The sequence below is a fragment of the Gopherus flavomarginatus genome, chromosome 1 (genome assembly GCF_025201925.1).
Source record: "Gopherus flavomarginatus isolate rGopFla2 chromosome 1, rGopFla2.mat.asm, whole genome shotgun sequence".
Taxonomy (NCBI): domain Eukaryota; kingdom Metazoa; phylum Chordata; order Testudines; family Testudinidae; genus Gopherus; species Gopherus flavomarginatus.
Genome location: NC_066617.1, coordinates 289,825,421 through 289,851,717, shown reverse-complemented (window position 1 = coordinate 289,851,717; position 26,297 = coordinate 289,825,421). Strand labels below are relative to the sequence as shown.

Below are 26,297 nucleotides of genomic sequence, written 5' to 3'. Positions count from 1 at the left end.
AAAATTATCATTATCTGGCTATTCCCCACTGGATCACTGTGGGGCAGGGACTCTCTTTTTACTGCCTGTTTGGGTGGGATCTAGCACTGGTTCTTGATTAGAGCCACTACACACTACTGCACTACAAATGAACAATAATAGTAATGTCTTCTATAATAGATAAAAATTAGGGTTAGAAACTTGTTTGATTTCAATGGCATTAGCTGAGAGATGGAGACAATTGGTTACGGAGTAAAGAACAGAGTTGCCACCTGTAAGGTTCAGAAGACTGGGACACCCAGTAGGATCCTGAGTCTATTAAACTGGACAACTGGCAGTGTGTACTGAGTACCCTTACAGATTTCCCAGGACAGTTACCTCAGAAAAGGGGGATTCTGGGAAAACCTGCACAGGTGGCACCCTAGCAGACAACTGAATTATTAACTAAAATGGGCTGCTGGTGGATACTCATTTTCTTGTGCATTACCTTCCTGGCAGCAGCTCCCAAATTCTGTCCCTTCTGGCTTTGCTCCAATTCCATCTCCATTCCATATACTAAAATGTTCAGCAATTAAATTGTTGACATTGAAATTAAAGTATTGTTGTTGTGTTAGAATTAACATCCCTAATGAGATTAATGGAGGGCAGACAGTTTACTCCCCTCAGTCATTTTCCTTAGGCTGTCGGCAGACTTGGGAAGACACCACTACATTAATTACACACGGTTCACATTTGAAAGGTTTTTCTTCACAGTAATGATGGCTACAAACTTACTTTTGTTAGAATGAAAACTTAGTTTCTGCAGAATCTGAATGTGTTATGGAGGCCATGTAAATACATCAAGCTTTCCAGATCTGTCAGCTAGGCTTGGGGGTTTGACCCATCTGGTTGTCCCTCATGAGACCTGTTTTACTGGCACAAGAGGCTAAATTCTTACTTCACTTGAGCTGCACCAAAGAAGAACTTGGACCAAAGATTGTATTTTGTACATTGGTGGCACCACTGTAATTAAAGGTTTCACTTTATGTCCACTGGCATTAAATGCTCTAACAGAGTAAACAGAACGGTGTGTCAAGATGGTGGTTGCTATGAAGGCACTGGAAAATAAGTTTAAAAGAAGAATAATTTAGGAAATGTTATAAGCATTTTCCATATCACCTCTGAGATTCTAACATTCTCCTTTCAAAATATTCTATAGATTTTAAAACTGCTGTTCATCCACTAAACACTACATACTCTATAACTGAATTATTAATTAATACTTAACAGGCAGTCTTGGATGCCACCACCAGTCTCTGGTTATAAGAACGCCACAGTTACTGTGGAAAACAAAGGGTAAGAACTAAGAATAGCATTTAGGTGTTTTTTTATTATTATACCTGATCCTGCAAGGTGCTGAGGACCCTTAACTTCCACTGAATCAGCTCTCAGTAGCAGGTGTTTAGGAAATTCAGAAAAACTTGTGCTAAAATTAGCTGGTTATGTAACAAGTAAATGTTTAGTTATTAATGCTACAGCTGCATCTGCTTTCTGTCTGATGAATAATGAAACTGCTCACATCTCAATGTTAAATATGGATGAATTATTGAAAATGTGTATATTTACACACACAAGATGTGGGTGTTATCTTTATTCTGAAAAATTACATTGTGATCTCAGTGTTTCTAAGTGAAATTGTATTTATGGAAGCAAAATTATGTGAATTGAACTCAGTGTATAAATTTAAGCAGGTGCATACATATTTGCAGGATGGGGGCCAATGAGGGCTGAGGGAACCGGTGGCCAGCACATCCCTCAGCTCCTGTCGCTGCCCGCAGCCCCCATTGGCCTGGGACGGCAAACCGCGGCCGGTGGGAGCCACAATCAGCTGAACCTGCAGACATGGCTGCAGGTAAACAAACCGGCCCGGCCCAGCAGGGTGCTTACCCTGGTGGGCCGCATGCCAAAGGTTGCCGATCCCTGCTTTGGAGCAATGCCTTCAAATTTGGTAGGGGGTTGCCCTGTGTCAGCGATAAGCCTTTTCCTATGAAAATCCACCCAAACTTGGCCATGTTTTATGCGAACACAAAAGCTTATATGAACACATGGGCCTGATGTTGAACTGCTTATAATTGTTTAAATATATTCTTGCATATAGATAAATAGTGAACTTTTTTCAGTAAAAAGAAAAACTTTGCACATACAAATTATGTATGAAAAGTATGAATATAAAATGTGGAGTTTTGTATGTACAAGGCTGAATAAACCTTCAACCAGTCAAAAAACATACAACTACATAACTTGAAATGGAATATCTGATTTACCCCAAAATTTATTAAAACAAACCAACCAACCCACTAACTCTCTTATGGACAAATTTCAACTGCTTTGGTTTTGTTTTTACCAAGTTGTTGGGAGTTGTGGGTGTGGCAGTCTGAAAACTGCCTTCGATTGAAATGCTCTCTCCAACCTTACTATGGAAGGGCTATGTATATTTCTGTAATAACAAATGAATGTATAGCTTTTTGTGAAGGAGCACGCTAATTTCACCATTCTCAGTATTCTATTGCACCTCTCAAACCTATTTCTAAATGGTAAATTAGAGAATGAATTTTCTTCTTAAAGAAAAATGCTCAGATACTTTTCATTGAATGTTTTAATACAGGCAGTCCAGAACCCCACTAGATACAACCACCACAACTAGAGTTGATACTAGACGGTAAGAATGAGCACAGTGTTTATATTATGATTAATTCTGAACCATGCTGTAGACTTGTTTTTATTTTCTGGGCTGCAGTACAGTTCCTTTCAAGCCACTTAGCTCACTACAGAATAGCAACTCTGTGATAATCCTGAGTATTCTCTGAAGGTCTTTTGCCAATGGATAAACTTCCAAATGGATATGTAGATACAATACATCTGTTTCCTTGTGCTTTTGATTTCAAAAGCAATTTGTAGCCTGGCATTTTCCTGAACGCTTATGCATTTTTCTTCCCCCACCCTTGCATTTTGTTTACAATATGTGTATCCATTGAGTTGTTGTAGCTGTGCTGATCTCAAGATATGAAAGAGACAAGGAGTTCTGTGGAGCTCAAAAACTTCTTTCACCAACAGAAGTTAATTCAATAAAAGATATTACCAGACCCACCATTCCCTGTCCATAGAGTCAGCAGTTGCAGGAAGTTAGAATTCAGCATGGATGCAATTAACGTAGCTTCAGTAACTGTCTATATGCACAGGATTTTTTGGGCGATTCTGGAAATTACATTACAGCCAATGTCATACCCTTTTATATGTAACTCTAGCTCCCTCGTAGCGAAGATGGAGTCTGCTCTGCAGGCAGCTCTGGCCAAGAGAAGGTGTGCGTAAGAATGCAGCAGGAAAAAATCCCTTCCATCCCAGGGGCACCTGTTCCAACCCCCCCAGAGTGAACGCACACCCCCACAGGGAAAGTACAATGGATATAAGAAAGGGAAATATTTATTTGCAGAGGGATGAGAGGAGAAAAACAACAAGGAGAAATATAGGAGGAGTAGTAAAACAGGGCTGCATTCAAATCAAGGCCCCCCTCCCCCCAGGCCCAGTTGTAGCACAATCTGGAAGGGCAGACACCGAGCAATGTGTTTGCACACAGAGTTCAGGAATCCTGAGCAAAGTTCCAGTCCAGTGGTGAGTCTTGGGTGCTCCTGGTCATCTTCGGCGCCAGTGAACTTTCCCTCAACAAACCCCTCTGGTGCCCTCTTCTGCCACTCTCTGCAAAGCCACACAGAAGGGCCACTTCCCTACTTAACTAGCTAGCAGTCTTCCTCCTTATTTCCAGTGCAGAGTCACAAGCCCCAGTACTCACAGCCCCATGCAGCTCTGGGTAGCCGTGATACTGGGTCCACCTCCGGCCTGTCCTTCTTGGGCGATTCCTCCCGGGCACAGTGCTCCTTCTGGCTTCTGTCCAGGGCAGGGCCGGCTCCAGGCACCAGCAGAGGAAGTCTGAACTGCTTTTTTTTTTTTTTTTTTTGCTTGAGGTTGCAAAAATGGTAAAGCCCTAGGCCTGGGGGATCCCTGATTGGCTGCCCTGTCCTTCCGAGGCTTCAGGCAGGTTTTCTGCTGCTTCATTTTGTGAGGGCCTGCGAGCTGCAGCCCTTCTTTCTCTCTGGAATTCCAGAGCCACATCCTGGAGTTTCCCTCCTTACTCTTCTGCTTCCCCTCCCCCCTTCAGAAAAAGATTTACACGGGCCATCCTCTCTAAACCCCAAGGGGTTACATATACAGAACTGTTTTCTTGCTGTGATATAGGGTATATATCTAAAATTTATGACTAACTCATACCCTGGCTCGTGTAACTATGGGGGAGTGAGAGGGGACAGAAATGGAATCTGGGGTGTTGTCTGCTACAGTTATCCTGGCAGGGCAGGATTCCATCAGAGGGCTGCAGCTCCATGCTGTGGTGTGCATTTTGCTGCTCCTTTGAGTGGAAGCAACTTGCGTGCCTGCAATCTGACATCTAGTGCTTGCTGTTGAGAGAGGATATGCACCAGAGGGAAGAGTTCTGTCCTCTACGCAGCAGATTAAGTCCTCTTGCGGATATGATGCATAGACATGAGTATTAGCTGTTTTGATCTCACAGCAGTCCAAACCTGTGTGCAATGTAGTAATCATGCCCTGCTATTTGCTTTGTGGGACGAAAGGCTCCCCACTTCCTTTTCCCTCGTTTTACAGTGGAGATGGCATGACTGTGCCCATTGAAAGTTGCAAACAAGAAAGCAAAACAACAACCAAACACATAAATACACAATGCATGAACCCTAACCCTCCCCCCGCCTCTCCCCCCAACAAAACTTATAGCATTTAATAAGGAAATTTCTATCTTTGTCTATATGGGTTTTTATGCTGCTTTAATCTTCTGCCACTGTCATTTGCATATGATCTAGCCCACTCTATAATTTTAGATGGCTGCAGCTATGTCTACTAGCAAAAAGGAGTTGAACTATGACACTTCTTATTAGTCCAACTCTTTTTTTTGTTTTACCATAACATATTTTAATTTTTAAAAATGGCGAGAGATATTTCTACTGTATACACATGGCATATAATATTTATTTTATGGTTTTATCCAACCAGTTATACAGGCACTGTTTTGAGTCAAATAAAGATGCAAGCTTTGCAATTATTTTAATAATTTGTTCACTACCGTCCATCTGTTAAACCAAGATTCAAAATCACTGCTCAATAGAAGTATGGCGCCTGATGCTGAAGTTTAGTTTAATAATAATCAGAGCTATACACCTATCTCCTAGAACTGGGAAGGACCTTGAAAGGTCATTGAGTCCAGCCCCTTGCCTTCACTAGCAGGACCAAGTACTGATTTTTGCCCCAAATCCCTAAGTAGCCCCCTCAAGGATTGAATTCACAGCCCTGGGTTTAGCAGGCCAATGCTTAAACGACTGAGCTATCCCTCTGTTACATCATTGCTTGCTGCCCTCATTCTCATCAAAATGATGGATTTTTTTTTTTTTACAAATGGTGCTCATGATGCATTTATTTTGGATTAATTTCAATATCTCACTACTGTCGTGCCAATTGTGGAAGTATCTCAAATAACAGAGCTACAGAATGACTGTTAATGTCTTCCCAGTAGACAACCAGCAAGTACTGAGCAAGGGAGGAGTAGAGAGTTTTACCTGTTTTGGGCAAAATTGATATAATTCTATTCCTTGGCCTCCTCTCCTCTTGCCCTTTATGCTGGCCTTTCCACTGCTAGTATATTCCCCTGCCTTCATTACTTCTCTTCTCCCGCAATCACTGGTGAGCTGGAGCCCTTTCGCAGGAACCGGTTGTTAAATTTAGAAACCCTTTTAGAACCGGTTGTTCCAGGACAACCGGTTCTAAAAAAGCTTTTAAATTTAACAAAAGCTCGGGCAGCTGTCCACCCCGCCCCTGGCCTCAGCTCATGTCCCCCTCTTCCTCTGAACGCTCCACCCTCCTTCTCCTCCACCTCCCCTGCTTCCCGCGAATCAGATGTTCGTGGGAAGCCTGAAACAAGCAGCAGGCAGGTAAGCTGGGGCTGGGGCTCGTGAGGAGGGCTCCAGGGAGGCATGGTGCGGCTCAGTCCAGCTCCAGCTGAGCGGCTTCCCCGGCGCTGGCCTGGCCCGGCCGAGCGCCACAGCCCGGTCCCGGCCAAGCACTCCCGGCTCCGGCCCCAGTGGCTTGGGCCCTGCAGCACCGGTTCCGGCCAAGTGGCTCCGGAAGTCAGGCCCTGCGGCTCGGTTCTGGTCCCGGCCGAGCGGCTCCAGGCCCGGCCTGGGGAGTCGGGCCCCACAGCGCTGGTCCTGGTCCTGGTCCTGGCCAAGCAGACCTGGCCCGGCCCAGGGAGTCGGGCCACGCGGCATTGGTCCCGGCCGAGTGGACCCGGCCCGGCCCGGCTCGGGCCCTGCGATGCCGGAACCGGTCCCAGCCAAGCGGACCTGGCCCCGGCCCCAGGAAGTATGGTAAGGGGGCAGGTAGCAGGGAGGGAGTGTTGGAAGAGGGCAGGGGAGTTCGGTGGGTTGTGGGGGGGTGGATAGGGGTCGGAGCAGTCAGAGGGCAGGGAACAGGGGGATTGAATGGGGGCAAGGGTCCTGGGGGGGGCAGTCAGGAAGGAGCAGGGGTTAGATGGAGGAGCAGGGGGCAGTCAGGGGACTGGGAAGGGGGGTAGATGGGTCAGGGGTGCCGGGGGGGGCATCAAGGAACATGAGGGGTTGGATGGGGCACGACCTCTCGGCGGGGGCACAACCCCCTCTTGGGGTGAAGTGAAGGGAACCTGTTGTTAATATTTTGGCAACTCATCACTGCAAATGCATACCCTATACACACACAATTGTCCCACAAGGCAGGCATTGTCCTCGTGAGACTTTCATGACACAGTTCATTCCTGGAGCACCTCTGACCATATGTCCCATTTTGTCCGGGACTTTATTAAGACCTGTCCTGATCAGTTGGCAAAAGTGGGCGTTTGTCCCATTTGCTCTTGCCAACTGATCATATATGGTCACCCTACCTTTGATCATCAGTGGGCAAGAACAAACAGGATAAATGCCCACCTTTGCCAAAAAAAAGTGGGGTACGCACCCCTAGGGGGGCAAAGAGAAACATATGTGGTGGGGGAAGTGGCAATGCCAGCACTTTGGGCAGGGCAAGGGGGAGAAAGGGCTCCATCAATCTGTGGGGAGACAGGGTTTGAGTGAGCAGCAACACCAGCCAAGCAAGGGGGCAGGCCAGGCTCAGGCAATGCCAGCCCCACACAGGGTGTGTGTGGGGGGGGCAGCAGGGCTTGGATGACAAGTGACACCAGCCCCTCAGGGGGAGCAGGCTGGGCTCAGATGAGAGCTTTCATGGGGGATGGGAGAAGGCAGGGCTAGGACCAGCCCCATGTGCGGCGGGGGGAGGGAAAAGGCCAGCTCCACGTGTGGCGGGGAGGGGGAGGGGAGACAGGGCTCAAATTAGTGGGTCAGGCCAGCCCTGCACAGTGTTCTGATTTCCCTTTGGGATGTATGGTCACCTTACCTCTGATTGGTGTTGCCACTCTACACTTGGCCATCAAAGATGGGAGTGAAGTGATTAATTGTTCATATTTGTAAAGTGCTTTGAAGATGTACATGCTGTTTTTCAGTGCTTGGTATTATTATAGCTAATAATAGCCACCAATCAAAGGAGAGCTTCCGACTTTGCTTGAAGCATGTTTCAGGAAGACCATGAAGTGGCTTGTTTAGCAGAGTTGCAACGAGATTAAAATCAGAAGCAAATAGAGAGATGTGGACGCTATGTAAGCAGGACTACCATAACATGGCAAGAGTGGGGAATCAGAGCACCACTAGCCGTGTGCTTCTCAATTCTAGGAAAAAGACACTATCTGTCTATCCCATGCTTATAACTATGATTTCTTGGAAGGCATTCAAATAATAAGCAAGTGGTCCATTGCTGGTAGTAGCAAAGGGTAATTTGCTAGACATTAGATTTTTTTAAATTAAATTTTTTATTTTTGCTATTAAGAGAAAGCTAGAGTGTAGAGATGAATCATCCATTTGGATCTGAAAGTAGTGAGACACAGGATTGTCCTGTTATCTTCAGGAATGGGGTTACCCAAATATGGTCTGGCTTCAAAGAAAGCTGTCACTAGTTTTCAAGTAGTCTTATGAGCCAAAGAACTGCTCTGAATTTTTCTGAATTCACTCTGTCCAAGCATGACATGAATTTTTATAGTGTCCCATTTCAATTCCATGTTAACCAAGCACTAATTACAGGACACTTAAAAGGAACATGCAATCCATGTTAAGTATCTTATCAGTTCCACTGTAACTGAGCTTTTGGCTGCCAATTGAGTACTGAAATCAAAGATATGTTGATCTGAGTATGTACTTTGGAGAATAATTAATTGACTCATGATTGTCTAAACTAAAAACTATATGTAAAAATATAATAGAAATGTCTTATTTTATTTTCAGTATGTTATCTATATTGATTTATGCATTATTCGTACAGTAAAAAAACATTATTGTCTTATAAGGAAGGAAAAGTAAGATACAAAGTTAGATTTTTAAATACTTGAGAGGTGCTCCAATAGTAGTGTTTGCTACTTCACATCTGAAGTGCTTATGGTTCTTTCTACAGAATTGCTTCTTCAGAAAATCCAGAAGGGCCAAAGACGTAAGTTTGTGATATTTTAAATATTACTTGTAAAGCTCTTAAGCTTGGAAATACAGCACAGTTCTGTGCATATTGTTGTATACTTGCTTCTAACAGAATGAATACATGATTTAACTGAGATTTTCCTGATTACACAGGAGCAAGCAAAGAGGACATCCCACAAAGTATAAATCTCCTTATCCTTCAAATAGTTTAGAGCATTTCAATGTACATAGCTCAGCATTTAAAATACAAACAACCCCTCTCCCCCGAGCCACGCCTGTTCCCTTATTTTAATTCCACAGTTGTCGTTATTGCCACTATGAAGGTCACTCAATGTTGAACTGACTCTTTGGAGGCAATCAATAAATGGAAGAAGAGTAAATGAGGGAAAGAGTAAAATAATGGGAGGGGAAATAGTAAATTATTTAAGGTGAAGAGTTGACTGAAGCTAAATTGATATAAGGCCCTCTTAAACCAATACAGAGGAGTTGTGCCAGTTTAACTAAATCAGTTTCTAAACCTATTAGTTAAATAAGTAAAATATTCACACACAGAGAACGCTTAACTGACTTGTAATTTCATGGATTGGGTCTATCTACTATAGCAGTTCTCAAACTTTGTTATAGTGTAGCTCTCATTTTAATAGAGATTGTCTGCTAGATCACATACACTCGGATTCCCAATCAAGTAGCCCACCTTCTCTCCCATTCATTATCTTATAACATCCCTGTAGAGACAACCCCACATATTAATAATAATAATAAAAATAAATTAATAACTATTATGAACATATTTAAGGTATTTTAGCTGTCTTTTAATGTGATTTAGCACCTAGATATAAGGAGGGAGAACCAGGACCATATACAGCCAGCTCTCTTTGGACTGATTGCAAATGTTCCACAGAGCACTTTGAGAGTCACTGCCCTCAGAGCTTTATGACATTCATATTACATCTATTCATTTCTGCACAATAAAATGTCTAGCTAGTTCTTGATCCTAGTAACACTTTTGTGCATGCTTAACTTTACTTCCACAAGTAGCCCTGTTGACTCATGGGGAAATTATTCAAGTGCATAAGTGTTTGCAGTATCAAGGCGTTAGTCTGCTAAAGGTGTTGCAATTATTATTTTGATGAGAGAGAAATATGATCTTAAAAATTAAGAAAAATTGACCAGTACTCTGCTCGTATTATTCTTCATATGCAAAAGTTCATATCGGATCTGCAGGGTTTTTTTTCCTACAAGGACTTCCAAACTTTAAACAAACCACAATTTATTACTGAATCCATAATGTTAAAACAACCAATCCAGAAACACCAGTTTTTCACAAAGCTGAATGGGTCAGAGCACTGATGTGCAAAGAAGTGTTGTATGTGTGGGTATATATGTAATTTTAAAAAATCTGTGGAAAGTAGATGTCCTTTCTCAAAAAAAATCCTAACTCAGGGGTTCTCAAACTTGGGGACGGGACCCCTGAGGGGGTTGCGAGGTTATAACATGGGGGGTCGCGAGCTGTCAGCCTGCACCCCGCTTTGCCTCCAGCATTTATAAGGGTGTTAAATATATATAAAAATGTTTTTCATTAATAAGGGGAGTTGCACTCAGAGGCTTAGTATGTGAAAGGGGACACCAATACAAAGTTTGAGAACCACTGCCCTAACTCATTACTGTATTATAAACCTAAGAGATACTGTACAAGGATGGGTACTATTATAACTTATGTATATGGAATGAGATTTATATGACTCAGTCATGTTACTCATGAATTAAATATATATATAACATTATATTGCAGGACTATCTATTCATCAGAACAAACTACACCTGAGAGATCAAAAACTGCTGTAGACAATAAAACCAGAACAAGGTATTACAAATTGAGATAATCAGAATGATTGGTATGAAATGAGAAAGAGAAATATAACGTAATAGATTTATTAGACCTCAATATTTGATGGGTTACGTGGGTTCTGTGGATGAGGGGAAGCAGTATGGACCAAGTTTAGGACTAGAAGCCAGAAACTCCATGAGTGCTAATTCTGTTCTGTCAGTGATTTGCTGCATTATCTTGGAGAAGTCATTACACCTTTTGTGCTTCAATTTCCACAGCTATCAAATGGGAGTAGTGTGGTGGGAAGTAAAGACCCCATGCAGGCAGCAGCAGACACTAAAAGGGTTAATGAAGAGAGCAATCATCCCCTAGCTGCTGCTGAATGGCTAGTTTGCAACAGCTGGGATAAAAATTTGCAACCCAGACAGAGCAGGGTGGCAGCTGGAGAAGGTAAGAGTCACCAGAGAGAAGTTCTACGACAGGGATCGGCAACCTGTGGCATGCGGCCCATCAGGGAAATCAGCTGGCAGGACAGGACGGTTTGTTTACCTGCAGCATCAGTAGATTTGGCCGATTGCAGCTCCCACTGGCCACAGTTCACCCTTCCAGGCCAATGGGGGCTGCGTGACGCGGTGTGGGCCGACGGATGTGCTGGCCGCCACTTCCCACAGTCCCCATTGGCCTGGAACCCAGCGAACCACAGCCAGTGAGAGCTGTGATTGGCCGAACCTGTGGACGCTGCAGGTAAACAAACCATCCTGGCTTGCCAGCGGATTTCCCTGATGGGCTGCATGCCAAAGGTTGCCGATCCCAGTTCTACAGCATCAGATGGGGGAAAGCTCCTTAGAGAGAGCAACTTTCAGTCAGAAGGATCCAGGAAAGGGACCATAAGGAAAATGGCCGCAAAGGCTGTATGTAGTAAGCAGTCCAGGTCAGCAGCAGGGGACCTAAACAAACAGTCCTTCCCTGCCTAATGGTGGGACCCAGAGGAGAGGTCAGCTTGGGTCCTCCTACAGCCTTCTGGAGGGAAGGAGGAAGGAACTGCTGAAGCTCCAGATTCAGACTGGCAGCCCTAACTTAAGACTACTGGACTTTATATTTCTTCCTGTTTTAACTTTCTTTGTTCCTCCCTGATGAAGAAGAGAGATAGAGATATGGGGTCAGGGCTGGTGGTTGGAGGCCCATCACAGGACCTTTAGGATCTTGAGGTGAGACCCCTTACTATCCCTGAAAGGGGAGGGACTCAAAATGACCCAGCCACAGGGTGGAACTGTTAAAAGAGGCTGAGCGCTACAGGCTGCATTTTGGAGCTTATACCAAAAAGGAAACTGGGGCACGACTGCCTTTTTTTTTTTTCAAAGATTTGGCCACAAGGGGGCACATTAAAGGGCAAGAGGCTGGATGATAGTAGTTTATACCTGCTTAACACAACTCACAGGCAAGGTTTAGTTAATGTCTGCACAGTGCTATGTGGGTAAAAGAGCCATATTAGTGCGGAGTATTGTTAGTGTTAGACAGAAAAATGTAAACACAATTTAATGTGACAAATATAAAAAATGTGTGTTAAGAGTTAGTGTATGTGATACTGTATTTTGAAATACATATAGATAATATTAATCGACTATAAAAGTTGTCAGTGAAGAATGTGAAAATGTTGATTATTTAAAATCCAGGCAAATTGGGAGGCTTGTCAGAATGGAAATGGTACATTTTCCAGTGTATTCTGTAATAACCGTGCACAAACACTGACTCTATGCCCTTGCCTGTAATACATTTGCAATTCAGCTATACGGTTAAAATTGTGAATTCATTGCAAGAAAGATACTTTTAGAGATGCACTGAGAATTATAGTGGCTCACAATTTGCAATTTTTAATTTTGAATAGGAAAGGCTACAGATTTTAAGTCAGTTTAAATTAGCTCAGTTTAATTGATTCGATTAACAAAGTATAATTTTAGGAGATCTGGAGCCATAGCATATGTTACCTTGTATTCTCCAATAAATTCCATAGTACATTAGAACAGTCCAAAATCAAGGAAAACACCCTGAAGATGTCTGGCAGTGTAATTCTCTAGGAAGAAAGTAGTGCTTAAGTGAAACATTCCCATCCACAAATCTTGGAGATTTTACAGAATAAAATATACCAGTTCATTAACTAGAGATGTCACAGCCATTCCCCACTATAAAGGCTTCTTAAAGTCTTCCTTAATCCCCATTCTCATTCAGTTCATATCCATCTTCCCCTAGTGGTTCTCATTAACATATCAAGCTTTATATTCCAGTTCCTCCATTGGTGGAGAGCTGTAGGAATACTATGTGACTGATCCACTATGTTACTATGGTAACCTTGCTCTGCAGTTTTTTGTGTCATTATGTAAACTATAAGTAGCCTGGAAAACAGAGGGCTAAATATAACCCTTTATTCTTGATGTAACCAATCCTACAGTTTTATGCACCTACAAATTCCGCTAAATGTATGTATCCAATAGTGCTCAACAGAAACACCATTTTCTGTTAAAAATGCTACATTAATGCTATAATTTTGGCAAAAAATATTCACTCCACAACCAAGAAAATTAACAGTAAATCTATTTTCTAGTAATGTTGAAATTCACTAAAGTAAAATTAAGGTAATATTTTAGTTTGTGTGAAATATTTTATTGTCATGTAATTTTACTCAGAACTGTAATATTTAAATGCATTTTTAAAGATTTACTTGGATTTTGTTTTTTCTCTGGAGAGATGTTAAAGTATTAATGAATTACTCCCCATTTAAAATGACTGGAATATGATACTTAATGCATCTGCCTTGTCTTCTGTAGGGTACAAGAGTACAGCATTCTATTCATTCTTATGTGATTGGGTTAAATATGGATTCTTATTAATATTTATGAGTGCATGATAGCTATCAAAGCATCTTCATTTTCAGAGGGCTGTGTTAGCTAGCAAAAACACACAACTGGAACAGACATGTATGCTATTGGATATTACAGATTATACTTTATGGCAAATCAATCCCTGATTTTCTTTGCCATCCCCATAAGATCCAAGTTGTGGTAAATCATCCCTTTTGAGGAGAACTGTAACTCAGGCCATGTCTACACTTACAGTTTTGCAGCGCTGGTAGTTACAGCTGTGTTAGTACAGCTGTATAGGGCCAGCGCTGCAGAGTGGCCACACTTACAGCAACCAGCGCTGCAGTGTGGCCACATTTACAGCACTTGCAGTGCTGTTGGGAGTGGTGCATTGTGGGCAGCTATCCCACAGAGCACCTCATCCCATTTCGGCTCTGTGGCTTGTGGGAAGGGGAAGGAAGTGTGAGTGTCTTTCCGCTTCCTGTTCCAACGCCCCGTGGTGCTTTGCTACACATTCCGAGCAGTTTGGCGGCATTGTGATTCTACAGCGCTTTTTCTGCGATTTTTGTTATAAATGGATCCTGAGCAGCTGACGACCTTATTGATGAATGTTGCCAGCACATCACGCATGGCAGTGGAGCTATTCCTTCAGCTGCAAAGTGAGAGTGACAGTGACAGTGAGGAGTCAGACGATGATATTGAATCGCCTCACTGTGAAGACAGTAAATTGCTTGTGGCAGTAACAGACGTGCTCAGCTCCGTGGACCGGCGCGTTTGGGCTCGGGAAACCAGCACTCAGTGGTGAGATCAAATCGTCCTGCAATCCTGGGATGACGAGCAGTGGCTGCAGAACTTTCGGATGAGAAAAGCCACTTTCATGGCACTTTGTGCTGAGCTCGCCCCTACCCTGCGGCGCAGGGACACGAGATTGAGAGCTACCCTGCCAGTGGAAAAGCGAGTGGCTATTGCAATCTGGAAGCTGGCAACTCCAGACTGCTTCAGATCGGTGGCGAACCAGTTTGGAGTGGGAAAGTCTACCGTTGGAATGGTGCTGATGCAAGTTTGCACAGCCATTAATCGCACCCTGCTAAGAAGAACCGTGACTCTTCGGAACGTGCAGGACATTGTGGATGGCTTTGCAGAAATGGGGTTCCCTAACTGTGGAGGGGCAATAGATGGGACGCATATTCCTATTCTGTCACCACCCCACCTGGCATCAGAGTACGTTAATTGCAAGGGGTATTTCTCCGTGGTTCTGCAAGCGCTTGTGGATCACCGTGGGCGTTTCACTGACATTTACTCAGGATGGCCTGGAAAGGTGCACGATGCACGCATCTTTAGGAACAGTTCCCTGTTCAGGAGGCTGAGGGCCGGGACTTTTTTCCCAGACCGCAAGATCACAGTAGGGGACGTCGAAATGCCCACTGTGATCCTTGGAGACCCCACTTACCCCTTAATGCCCTGGCTCATGAAACCATATACAGGGAAGCTTGACAGGAGCAAGGACCGGTTCAACTACAGGCTGAGCTGGTGCAGAATGACTGTGGAGTGTGCTTTTGGCTGTTTGAAAGCACGCTGGCACTGTCTTTATGGGAAGCTAGATTTGGTGGAAAGCAGCATCACCGCTGTTATATCCGCGTGCTGTACCCTCCATAATATTTGTGAAGGGAAGGGTGAAAGATTCAGTGAGGAATGGACCTCCGAGGTTCGATGCCTAGAGGATGAGTTTGCTCAGCCAGAGAGCAGGGCTAATAGGGAGGCCCAGGAAAGGGCTTCAAGGATTAGGGATGCCTTAAGGGAGCAATTTGATGCTGAGAGCCAACAGTAATGTTTGATGCATTTGATGTGCTTTGCTTTACCTTGGTGTATAATATTTACCACTTACAGCAATAATATAACGTAGTGAAAAAGAAAAAAAACCTTTATTCAACATACAGTACATAACAGGTAAGGGGGTTGGGGTGGTGGACTGTACATTCACAGGTTTGAATATGCCCTATTTTGATCACTATTCAATGTCTGCTGCACTTCAGGATTACTATGCTGCAGAATAATGGGGGTGGAGTGAGCAGGGTAAGAATTATAGTTATCAGGGCTGGTAGGTGATCGTACAGGTGTTGGGGGCAGCTGGGGATAATAAGGAACTGGCTGCTGGAGAAAGTTGTTTTGTGGAAATACTGGGGAACAAGGAAGAGGGCTTTGGAAGGGCTGTGGGTTACCATGGTACATATTTGTCTGCATGGCTACAAGAGACTCGAAAGACTCAGTTTGGTGAGCCAGGAGGCTTATCATCTGCTTTGTGGTTTTTTTGGCAGACAATTCCTTTCTCCTGCTTTCTGTTTGCCTCCATTCATGTACACTCTTTCTCCATTCATGTACACTCTCTCTCCATTCATACGTCTTCTCTCTCCATTCCTGTGTCTTCCTACTTTCTCTGTTGTAGTGGCTCATAACAGATTTGATCAATTCCTCTTTTGATTTTCTAGGATTCCGTCTCAAGTTCTGCAACCTACGTGAGGCCGGTGATCCGGCTGCAGTAGTCAAGGTCACTAGAAAAAAGAGAGATAGAACCATGTAATACACAGAGGCTACATTGTTTATTATCACACGTTGAAGGACTTTTTAGACTTTTGGTAGCATCCTCGCATACCTCACATAACACAGAGAGGGCAGGCAAGCTAAGTCATGGCGAGCAATGGGGTGAGTGGTTTTGCCCCTATTTCCCCTTGGGAGTGGGAATTGACCAATGGGTCACTAGGGTTCATCAGCAATGGGTACAGGAGGTAGCTGGTGTCCTGAAGAGGGGACAGTAGTGAACAGGAAGGTGTTGAGCTGCTTGGGGGGGGGGTGTTCTTTGGTCCGCGTTCACGCCGTCCTGCTGGTGCGGGGGAGAAGCACCGCGGTGCTGGATGCCTGCTTGGAGGGGGGTGCATAACACCGGAGCACACCGCGGTGCTGGATGCCTGCTTGGAGGGCGGGTGGGGAACACAGGAGCACACCGCGGAGCTGGATGCCTGCTTGGAGGGGGGGTGGGGAACACAGGAGCACACTGCGGTGCTGGATGCCTGCTTGGAGGGGGGGTGGGGAACACCGGAGCACACCGCGGAGCTGGATGCCTGCTTGGAGGGGGGGTGGGGAACACAGGAGCACACCGCGGAGCTGGATGCCTGCTTGGAGGGGGGATGGGGAACACCGGAGCACACCGCGGTGCTGGATGCCTGCTTGGAGGGGGGGTGGGGAACACCGGAGCACACCGCTGAGCTGGATGCCTGCTTGGAGGGGGGGGGTGGGGAACACAGGAGCACACCGCGGAGCTGGATGCCTGCTTGGAGGGGGGGTGGGGAACACAGGAGCACACTGCGGAGCTGGATGCCTGCTTGGAGGGAGGGTGGGGAACACCGGAGCACACCGCTGAGCTGGATGCCTGCTTGGAGGGGGGGTGGGGAACACAGGAGCACACCACGGAGCTGGATGCCTGCTTGGAGGGGGGGTGGGGAACACCGGAGCACACCGCGGTGCTGGATGCCAGCTTGGAGTGGGGGTGGGGAACACCGGAGCACACCGTGTGGCTGGCTACGTGCTGGGAGGGGGAGGGTTAACAACAGAGCGCCATGGTCTGGGGAAACGCGAACCTGGCGCCCTGCACTCAAGTATCCCTAAACTCTCAACAGGGTTTTCTACTGCCAGACATATCACTGCTGCGTGTTACCTGGGAAGAGAGGGAGGGTCTTCTACAGGAATGTGGATACCGCCCTGGCCCCTATGCAGCTTGCCTGTGTGCAGCCATGGTCCCCCCACCCCTCGCTGCACAGTGGATCGGACGAGTTAGCCTGACCGGGACAGGGACCACGGTGGCTCTCCCGATCAACTTGAGAAAGCAAATTGCAAACGCTCTTGCTGAAACTTTTCAAGAGATTACCGAGGCAGATTACAGAGACGTGATAGAGCAAATCAATGGGCTATTCCACGTTTAGGCATGCATGCAGGCAGCCATAACCAAAACGCTCCTCTCCCAAAACATAAAAATCTACTTACCCCGAGCATGATCCTGAGCTTCTTCCTCACATCAACTTCCAGCTGCTGCGACTGGCTAGCCTCCTCCTGGCTTGAGAAGAGCTCCTGGCTGCATGTGTACTGGGACTCCGGGGTGTCTCCCTCCATGCCAGTAGCCTCACTGTCGCCGTCCTCTACAACCTCCCCCACTTCTCCCTGCTCTGAACTCTCCATCGTGCTCCTAGGATTGGCAGTGGGGTCACACCCAAGTATGGCATCCAGCTCCTGGTAAAAACGGCAGCTCGTGGGGGCAGCTCCTGAGCGGCGATTTCCCTCACGAGTTTTGCAGTAAGCACTCCTCAGCTCTTTAATTTTGACCCTGCACTGCAACGCGTCCCGTTCATGGCCCCTTCTCATCAAGGACTGCGATATCTACCCATAGGTATCATAATTTCTCCTTCTGGAGCGCAGCTGTGCTTGCACAGCCTCCTCTCCCCAAACACTTATGAGGTCCTGCAGCTCTGCATTGGTCCATGCTGGGGCTCGTTTAGTGCGTGGAGGCATGGTCGCTGAGTGATTGATTGCTTAATTGCACTCCACACCTGGCTGAGCAAACAGGAAGGGGATTTTTAAAATTCCCGGGGCATTTAAAGGAGGGGTCATGTGAGCCCAGGGCAGTGGAGTTTGCATGATTACCAGAGAGGCTTCTAAGGTATGCTGGGATACCTGCTTATGCCACGGAGGTCAATAAAAACGCTGGTGGGTGTCTACACTTGCTGACCAGTGCTGGATCACCAGCGCTGGATCCTCTACACCCGAGGCTCAACCGAGTGTACAGCCAGCACTGCAAACAGGGAGTTGCAGCGCTGGCCGTGCTGTGCAAGTGTGTACACATCCTAAGTTGCAGGGCTGTAACCCCCTCACCAGCGCTGCAACTCTGTAGTGTAGACAAGGCCTGACTCCCTTGTGGAAGCTGTCAGTGCTAGCAGGAGCATGATTTGGAGGGAGATTAGCTGAGATGGCTGTAAGGTGCAATCTCTCTTCCGGACAAAGAATGTTAACTCCACAATGCAGTTTGCCATGCAAGCGTCTTTGGAGCAGGGGGACTGGAATCTGGAGCTCCGAGGCTATAGAGTCACTCTCTCTCTCTCTCTGGTTCAGTGACTGATTGAAGCAGTTGTTCAAAATGAAACAGCGTCAACAGGACAGACTGAGAGAGACACCCATCCTTCTCCTTCAGCATAGCTCAGTGGCTAGCACACTCTCCTGAGAGGTGAGAGACCCCTGTTCAAATAATTTCTCCCTGTCAGACAGAGAGAAGAATTGAACCTGGGGCTCCCACATCCCAGATGCGTGCACTAACCACGACACTAAAAATTATACAGTCGCTTGGAGCAGGAGGACACTTTTGAATGGGTCCTGATCTAGTAGGCATGCACTGAGGGTACTGAATTGGGCCCCGCATACAAGATAGGTGCTCCTCCACCTATCTCCCTCCAGTTTGAGGATTGCACTGTGGCTTTGGCATCCAGATCTCTGGAGTGGGGCAGCAGTGCCCAGGCCCACAGGCCAAAGCTTCGGAAACTTTTGTAGCAAAAATGTAGGAATCTACAGGGTTAGACAGCAACTGAGTGGGGCTTTTGTGGATCACAGTGGTGCCTAAAACTGGGACTTAAGTCCCTTTGTAGATCTGGGCCAAAGTGCCAAACATCACTTTTTGGTATAGATGGGCTTGAGGCCCTCACTGGGCTTCTGTGTATCTTGTCCCCTCTATTTCTTGCAAAGGACACACAGAACCCTGTGGCTGCATTAACCTCCCTGGAACCACCAGGGGGGAGAGAGTGGGAGCCAGAGATGGGAAGATGAAGTGTTCTTTAGTGGGTGGGTGTACTTTGGGTGCTGATTGACCTGGTGTGGGTGTGGGGACATCTTCTGACATCTGACTCATGTAAAACTTTACCCTATGCTCATTTATTCTCTATCTTAAAATATAATATATACACCTGTCCTGAGTACTACAATCCACAATTAACCTGTATAGCTGTCTGCAGCAAGATAGTATTGAGGGCAGAAGCTTAGTAGGATTCACAAAATGATTAGATCACCATAAGATTAATGAGAACATGTTTAAAGGAATATAAGCATTTAGGCTTCAGTGTTTAAGCTAACTACCTGAAGTTAGAGGGAAATTTCCTCTATAAGCAGGTCACTACATAAATTACAGGGTCCATTCTTCTGAAGCATCTGGTACAGGTCACTGTCTGAGACAGGATAGTGATTAGGCTGGACCTCTGACCAGAATGTCAATTCCTATATTCCTGTACATAGCAGCCAAACATCCACACTCTCCTTCCTTAAGTCCTCCCCACCCCTACTCCTCAAGAATCTTACTATTTTCCATTGCCTACTCTTCGACTGCTAATCATATTCTGTCTCCTCCTGCTTATATCCCTAATGGAAAGCAAATATATACTATTAACCAATTTTTAAGTTAGAGTAGTAACTGGCACGGAATGTCAATTATATAGGGCACTCTCTATACTATATAAAGTCTATATGATTGACATTCCCTGTCAGTTACTACTCTAACTTAAAAACATCCAAGTAGGTTAATTAACATAGACTGTTGATAATTACAGTTGAGGATATAAGAATGTTTTGATCTGCTTTCTAAATGTCTAATCCATTTAGGTATACTTTATGGTTCTCCTACTGCAGCATTTCTACCACAAACTATAATGTGGAAGATATATTTATTTATTACATTAGTAATATTTCCTTAATTCTCACATTCATTCAGCATGTGCTTGACATGATTAAAGTAAGTAATTTCAATTTAGATATATCATTTTAAAATTATATATATTTTAACACTGAAAAAATTAAAACTGAAAACTAACCCTTTTAGTCATATAATCTTTTATGTTGCATCTCTCCCCGTGCTTTATTTTCCCTCATTGTGTCTAAAACTTATTTGTGTGTATTATGTATAATTTAGATAGTAGGCTCCTCAGGGCAGGGGCCTTACCATCTAACACCCATACGATGGTATATAACTAATAAAGGAAATATGTATAGACAGACTTTTTCCTTCAGATCTGTGTGATGGATCTTATTCATGCTGTGTTTTCACTATCCTATGCCTGTTTGTTGTGTGATGTCCCCTTTCAATGATGCACCAAGTGAATTATTTTGCCCTTTGCCTTGAGCAATAATTTTATTATAATTGTAGCACCTATGACAATAGTTACTCTTCTCTTAGTTGCAAATACTTCAAAATCTGCATTAAGCAGTATGTTCAACAGGCGATATAGTTTGTCTATTTTAAATCATCCTCAAGGTTCCCAGTATAATTTTATTCAATCATCTATTAATGATCTCCTTCAGTAGGCAAGCAAGTTATGTGTCTTAGGTTAGGTAAAGACTATACATAAAGTCCGCACATAGTGAAACCTATCTAAAAGCATCCATCAGTATTGGATACACTGGGCCAGATACAACCCTAGTGCAGTTCCACTGATTTAATCTGAATTACACCAGGGACGAATTTGTGCCAGTGTGTTAAAAATAATTAATGAAGGGATTGCCACAAAGAGTTTAAATAGAATATAATGAATAAGTAACAGAATAGATTCAATTATTAATCAATTCTAAAATTCACAAGCTGTTTTGGAGTATTTGAGATGATGCTCAGACACTATGGTCATGAGGGCCTTATAAAACTTGGATAGAAATCTTACTCAGCTGCCAAATTGCCTGTAGTCATGCTGGCTGCTGTCTTGAACTTTAATGACTGTCAGACTGTAGGAGTACAGTAAACACTGCAGAGGTTATTAAGTCTGTCTTTTTTGCAGGCTGTGTAGTAAACATGGGCTGAGTAAGATGTTTCAGTGGGGTGTGTATGTGAATGAAGGTGGGTACTTTGAGAGCAAGTCTTCACAGAGTAGTCTTCCTAAGTAACTTCTGTCTTGGAGGGAGATGGGGGTGGGAGGAAAGAGACCAAGCTCCGGGTTTCCATTGCTTATTTTTTGCAGGTGTTTTCATCATCTTTCATTATTCAAGCTGCTCTAACCACTGCTTTTCAAAAGGAAATGTAATGCCATGATTTCAGTAATCATGGGGTTTGATTCTATCTAGCTAGTGATAACCTCATTTCTATAGCCATCCCATTTAATGTGAGATGTGTGATAAATGAAGGGGGTGGGGGAGAAATAGCTCCCTTTTATGGACACCCAGTCAGCCAGTTGGCTATAAAATCACTCTCAGTAAACTGTTCTCTACTTGCTTTACCTGGGTTAAAAGTCTCACTACTATGCATAGGTAAAAGGAAGTGAGTGGGCACCTGACCAAAAGAGCCAATGGGAAGGCTGGAACTTTTTAAAATTGAGGAAAAAACTTCCCTCTTGTCTGTCTGTCTGGTTCTCCCGGTAAGAGTGGACAGGGCAGCAGTTATATTGTAAAAAGCTTGGGCCAAGTATGAAAAACCATCAGTATCATACCTAGAAACTACTTATTTGAAACCCCAGATATGTAAGTAGATCAGGAAATGTCGAGGAAGATGTGATTAGGTTTATGTCTGTTATTTCTTTATGGTGTGTGGAGTCCTCTGTGCTAACCCCAGGTGTTTTTGTTTTGCTTGTTACCTTTAATCTGGACATCAGAAAGCTATTGATGCTTAATCCTTATATTTGCTCTTTTAAAATTTAGCAATAGCCTGAGTTTTCAGATGTATTTTCTTTCTTTCATTTTTAATAAAATTTACCTTTTTTAAGAACAGGGTTAGAGTTCTGTGTCTTAAGAGGTTTGTGCACATGTATTTTTTATTAGCTGGTGGCAACAGCTACTTATTTATTTTTTCTTTCTCAGCTCTTCCCTCGGGGAGAGCGGGGGTGTGTGAAAAGAGTTGAGGGTACCCCACAGGAAGGAATTCCCAAGTGAGCCTTCCTGGTCTCTCAAAGGGGTTTTACACTTGGATGGTGGCAACATTTACCAATCCAAGATCAGAGAGAAGCTGTAATCTTGGGAGTTTAATACAAGCCTGGAGTGGCAAGTATTAATTTTTAGAGTCCTTGTGGGCCCCCACCTTCTGCACTCAAGGCCTGAAACCTTAAGTAAACTCTATTACAATATATAAATAAGAATCTTTCAGTTGTGTCTAATCTAGCCTCTCACCCTGCTTAAGTACCCCACATGCACATCACAAGGTCTGCATTTCTTGCTGCCTCACTTTGATGTCTTCCTAATTTATCTTCCCTTTCTAGATAATATATTTGGGCAGACTAGTAGAATGTGACATGGTACACCACTCACTCACCCACAAGTGTATTGGGTACCTAGTTACTAAAAAAGTAGGATTGATCCTGCAGCAGGTGTAGAGTGTATGATGCTAATAACTGCTGTCACATCTGGGTTTGGCTGAAAAGGATGATTGTGGTTATAAAAAGTAGCTTTTGACTTTCAAGACTGCTTTTTCTTCTGCAAAATTAACACACAAATTTCTAGTGAGAAATTTTTGCACCAAAGCAAAAAACAAAAAAGCCCCATGTTAACTGACTTTTATACTGAGTGAGAGATTCTGCGCCTCATTTCTAGTATACATGGCACCCGACAGAGTTTTAAAGTTAGCAGTGCTGGTTTACATCTCTTCTGTTCAATGATATAAATGATTGGCCATTGCAGAGCTGGTGTGAAGAGATGCAAATGCATTATTTCTTGTAGTGTTTACAAGGTCATACTTACCCTCAAAGCAGAACTGAAATGAATTGCTGTCCTTTCTTCAGTGATCTTTCCCAGTCCACATTCCCTCAAAGCATTCTAAACAACTCTGCCTCTGCATTTAGCTCTGAAATTCTCTGTGCTATGCAGCACATTGTGTTTGTATAAATGGGTTTTCACAGTCGGCTGCAGACCTCTTCAATTTCGTCATCCTTGGCTTTTGTTGGTGCAAGGCTTAAAATGAGGGCTCCTTTGAAAGAAAGCTGGCATTGATTAGTCTGGATTGCAACAGGAATGAAAACGCACCCCAATTCAGAATAAATGCAATTCCTTTCTTGACTTACTTTTTCTTTCTCATTTACAGACCACAAAGTCTGTTACAGGAGTGTTGAAGGGGCCTTGGACAGTCAATCAATGTTCAAAAAGGCTTGTTATGTCAATTTTTGTACAATGCAAATCCTGAATTACTTACTATATATAAGGGTGCGGTTTTGATCCAGAATTTGGATGTTCCAGCTGGCAATTTGTAGTTGTTTTTGTAGCCTGAAACTGCCCTTTTCAATATTGATGTTATTAGGACAGAGATGTCTTTTGAGGTTTTAGCTCAATTTCATTATTGAAGTGTCAGTGTATTCAAGGGTTTTGTCAACCTTTTCTTGGTTGCATAGTGACTGACTTAAGCCCTGAGGGTCTTATCTGTTAATCTAGTTTTCTAAAATTATTGTGGCTGTTGGCTTGCTGGACCAGAATAGTTTTCACCTTTATATTAGAGGATGTGCTAACACAAGCAGAGCTTTCCCACTGTGGAAGTGGTAAAAAAAATGTAATGTAATATTTAAAGTTGCAGCCTATTTGTAGATGTTGTATAAAAGGGCTGTGCAGCAATGAGAATTCATGGTGGCACTTTGGGTACCTCAGTGAGAATTCCTTTGGGAACTATGCAGCTGCACACACCAGCTGGATGGGTTCTGCCAGACTTCTACAGGCAAAGTAGTTGTCCCCCATGAACTGATATGGAGGGGTTTGGGAGCTCTGGCCACAAACACTCCTGTTCTCTTTGGGAATGTAACAGGGTAGCTGACTTACTAATGAAATTGAGCTCAGCTCTCCTGTTCCAGTCCAGGGGTGCCCTAGTATGGTGAACTGCCATTGGGAGTTATTAATGGGAGAGAGCCCAAAGGAAAGAAAGTTCCGAGTCCTGAGTGAGAATGAGAATGTTTAGAGTCCTAGACTAGAGACAGCGCAGAAGAAGAGCCGAACTGTCTGGGAACTTCAGGGAGGGAATGCCTCAGCACTTGCAATCATCACTCGGCAAGTTACATCTTAATTTAAGCAGTGTTTACACTGAGGTTTTTCTCCGTCTCTCACTGTTACATCCCACGGGTGAAGCTTCACTGGTAGTAGAAATGGTGAAAGCACTACAGTAAACAGCTGCTAGACTTGTTCTGAGAGAGATTAGATTAGATGGTGGCATGAACACTGGCAGATGCTTTACAGTGCATTGTTGCTACTGTAGGTGTAGCTTCATCGGGCAACTGTATGAATTTTTAAGAAAAAGCTCATTGCAGACAGTCTGAGTCTTGCAAATGCTGATTCATCCAACTAGTCCTGCAGATAATGCCATTGAAGTCATTATGTTATGTGTCTTTATAAATAACCATGAAATCTTAACTGTAGTTGTTCTTAACCTGAGGGGTATCTGAACCAGTGACCTAAAGGATCTATATCCTGTTACCACTCCCTTCAGACAGCCAGTTGCCCTAATTGAAGGAATTTGCAAGATGTCAGTCTTGATTACTTACTTTAATCCTGCCAAGCAGATGTGGCATGAAAGAGAGAGAGAGAATTAAAGAAGTGTTACCTGTGTAAAATTTAATATATCACCCAGGTTACATTTTATGGAAGAAGTGTTTTTTCCAGGAGAACCATAAAGCATAGCCAAACAGATCAGTCACAACAGACTGTAGATCACAACATATTTAATTTATTAGGATTCTTCAACTTTGTTTTATAAATCAAATTGGCAGGATGAGTACGTATAGTGTAGAACTCATATTTTATTACAGAAGAAGTCTCTCTTTTTTTGTGCATGTCCCTTTACACAGGAAATGAAATTACACCCCTCTCCCCCCAAGCCAATAAACACTCTATTCCCAGTGTATTGAGAATAGCTTATAAGAGGAAAAAATGCAGTTCGCTGAGGAGGTAGTTATTTAAAATATAAACAGCAGAGTAAATTTAAGATTAATTAAAAACATTGGAAGTTGTCTGACAGTTGCGGTAAGTTTATTTTATCTTATTGTCATGATTTCCAGATGAAAATAATTAACTCACACTGCCAGAGAAATGGAATTTCTGTGGTCTGTTTCTTTTCTTAGCCCAGACTGCCATTCCCCCGCAAACATCCTCCTTCTCACCCTGCAGCCTGATCTTATCTACTCTCTATGGGAGTGGTCTGCTTTGAGTGTACTAAGGTGAAGATTTCTTAGGGAGCATTGGTGAAGAATAAAGGATAAATTGTCTGAAGGAATTTATCTTTAGCTGAAATTTCTGGACACTGGGAGTACAAGTTAGTTAAAACCAACTATGTTTACCTGGAAATAATTTTAAAATGCATATTGAATTTACCTAAACCAGGGTTGAAAATCTGAAGTGTTTTTAATGCAGTTTCTTACTTCCCCATTAACAGAGAAAATCCCAGTCACTAGGAAAAACACTCAAACATAGAAAAGTTGTGACTTCAAGAAAAAAACACCTCAGTTTATATGTGGCCAGCCCTTAGAATAGCAAGAACAAAGCCCACTTTGATTATACTTTTGTGCTATTCTTAAATACTGCATTATGATACCAAGACAATATAGTGTTTTGAGCTCTATAAGTACCTAAGCTAGAGATTTCTTGAATACGCTGCCACCAACCAGGAATTCCAGTGCCTGGTACACTCAGGTCCCCCCAAAACCTTGAATATGTATTAATTTAATATTTCAATTTATTTTGTTTATGTTTTTAACTTCCCTACCTATTATGCATTATTTGATAGGAAAACACTGTATTCATTTTAACATTTGATCTAATATTAACGCAAGAAGAGCTGTAGTAGTTTGGGTGTTATATTGAACTCCTTTGGAGCAGGTGCTTGTATATGTTTATATAAAACATAACTATATTAATAGCATTTAATTTTTTATAGGCAGGTATCTCCATCAAAACCTGGCATATCTGTTACTGAAAGAAGAATCACAACAGAAAGAACTACAAGGTAGGGCCAGCATACAGTTGTTTGTAAAT

The 26,297-nt window shown here is 43.7% G+C and overlaps 1 protein-coding gene across 4 annotated transcripts in view; it reads left to right on the top strand.

Annotated features, from left to right (window-relative positions):
* SCEL (sciellin) overlaps window positions 1-26,297 on the top strand; it is an 85,063-nt gene that overhangs the window by 40,033 nt on the left and 18,733 nt on the right. For all 4 annotated transcript variants that reach the window (XM_050950003.1, XM_050950004.1, XM_050950000.1 and 1 more), the window contains 4 exons: window positions 1,249-1,314; window positions 2,624-2,677; window positions 8,599-8,634; window positions 26,200-26,268. In XM_050950003.1, the coding sequence (XP_050805960.1) occupies window positions 1,249-1,314; window positions 2,624-2,677; window positions 8,599-8,634; window positions 26,200-26,268 (225 nt within the window). The remainder of the gene's footprint in view (window positions 1-1,248; window positions 1,315-2,623; window positions 2,678-8,598; window positions 8,635-26,199; window positions 26,269-26,297) is intronic.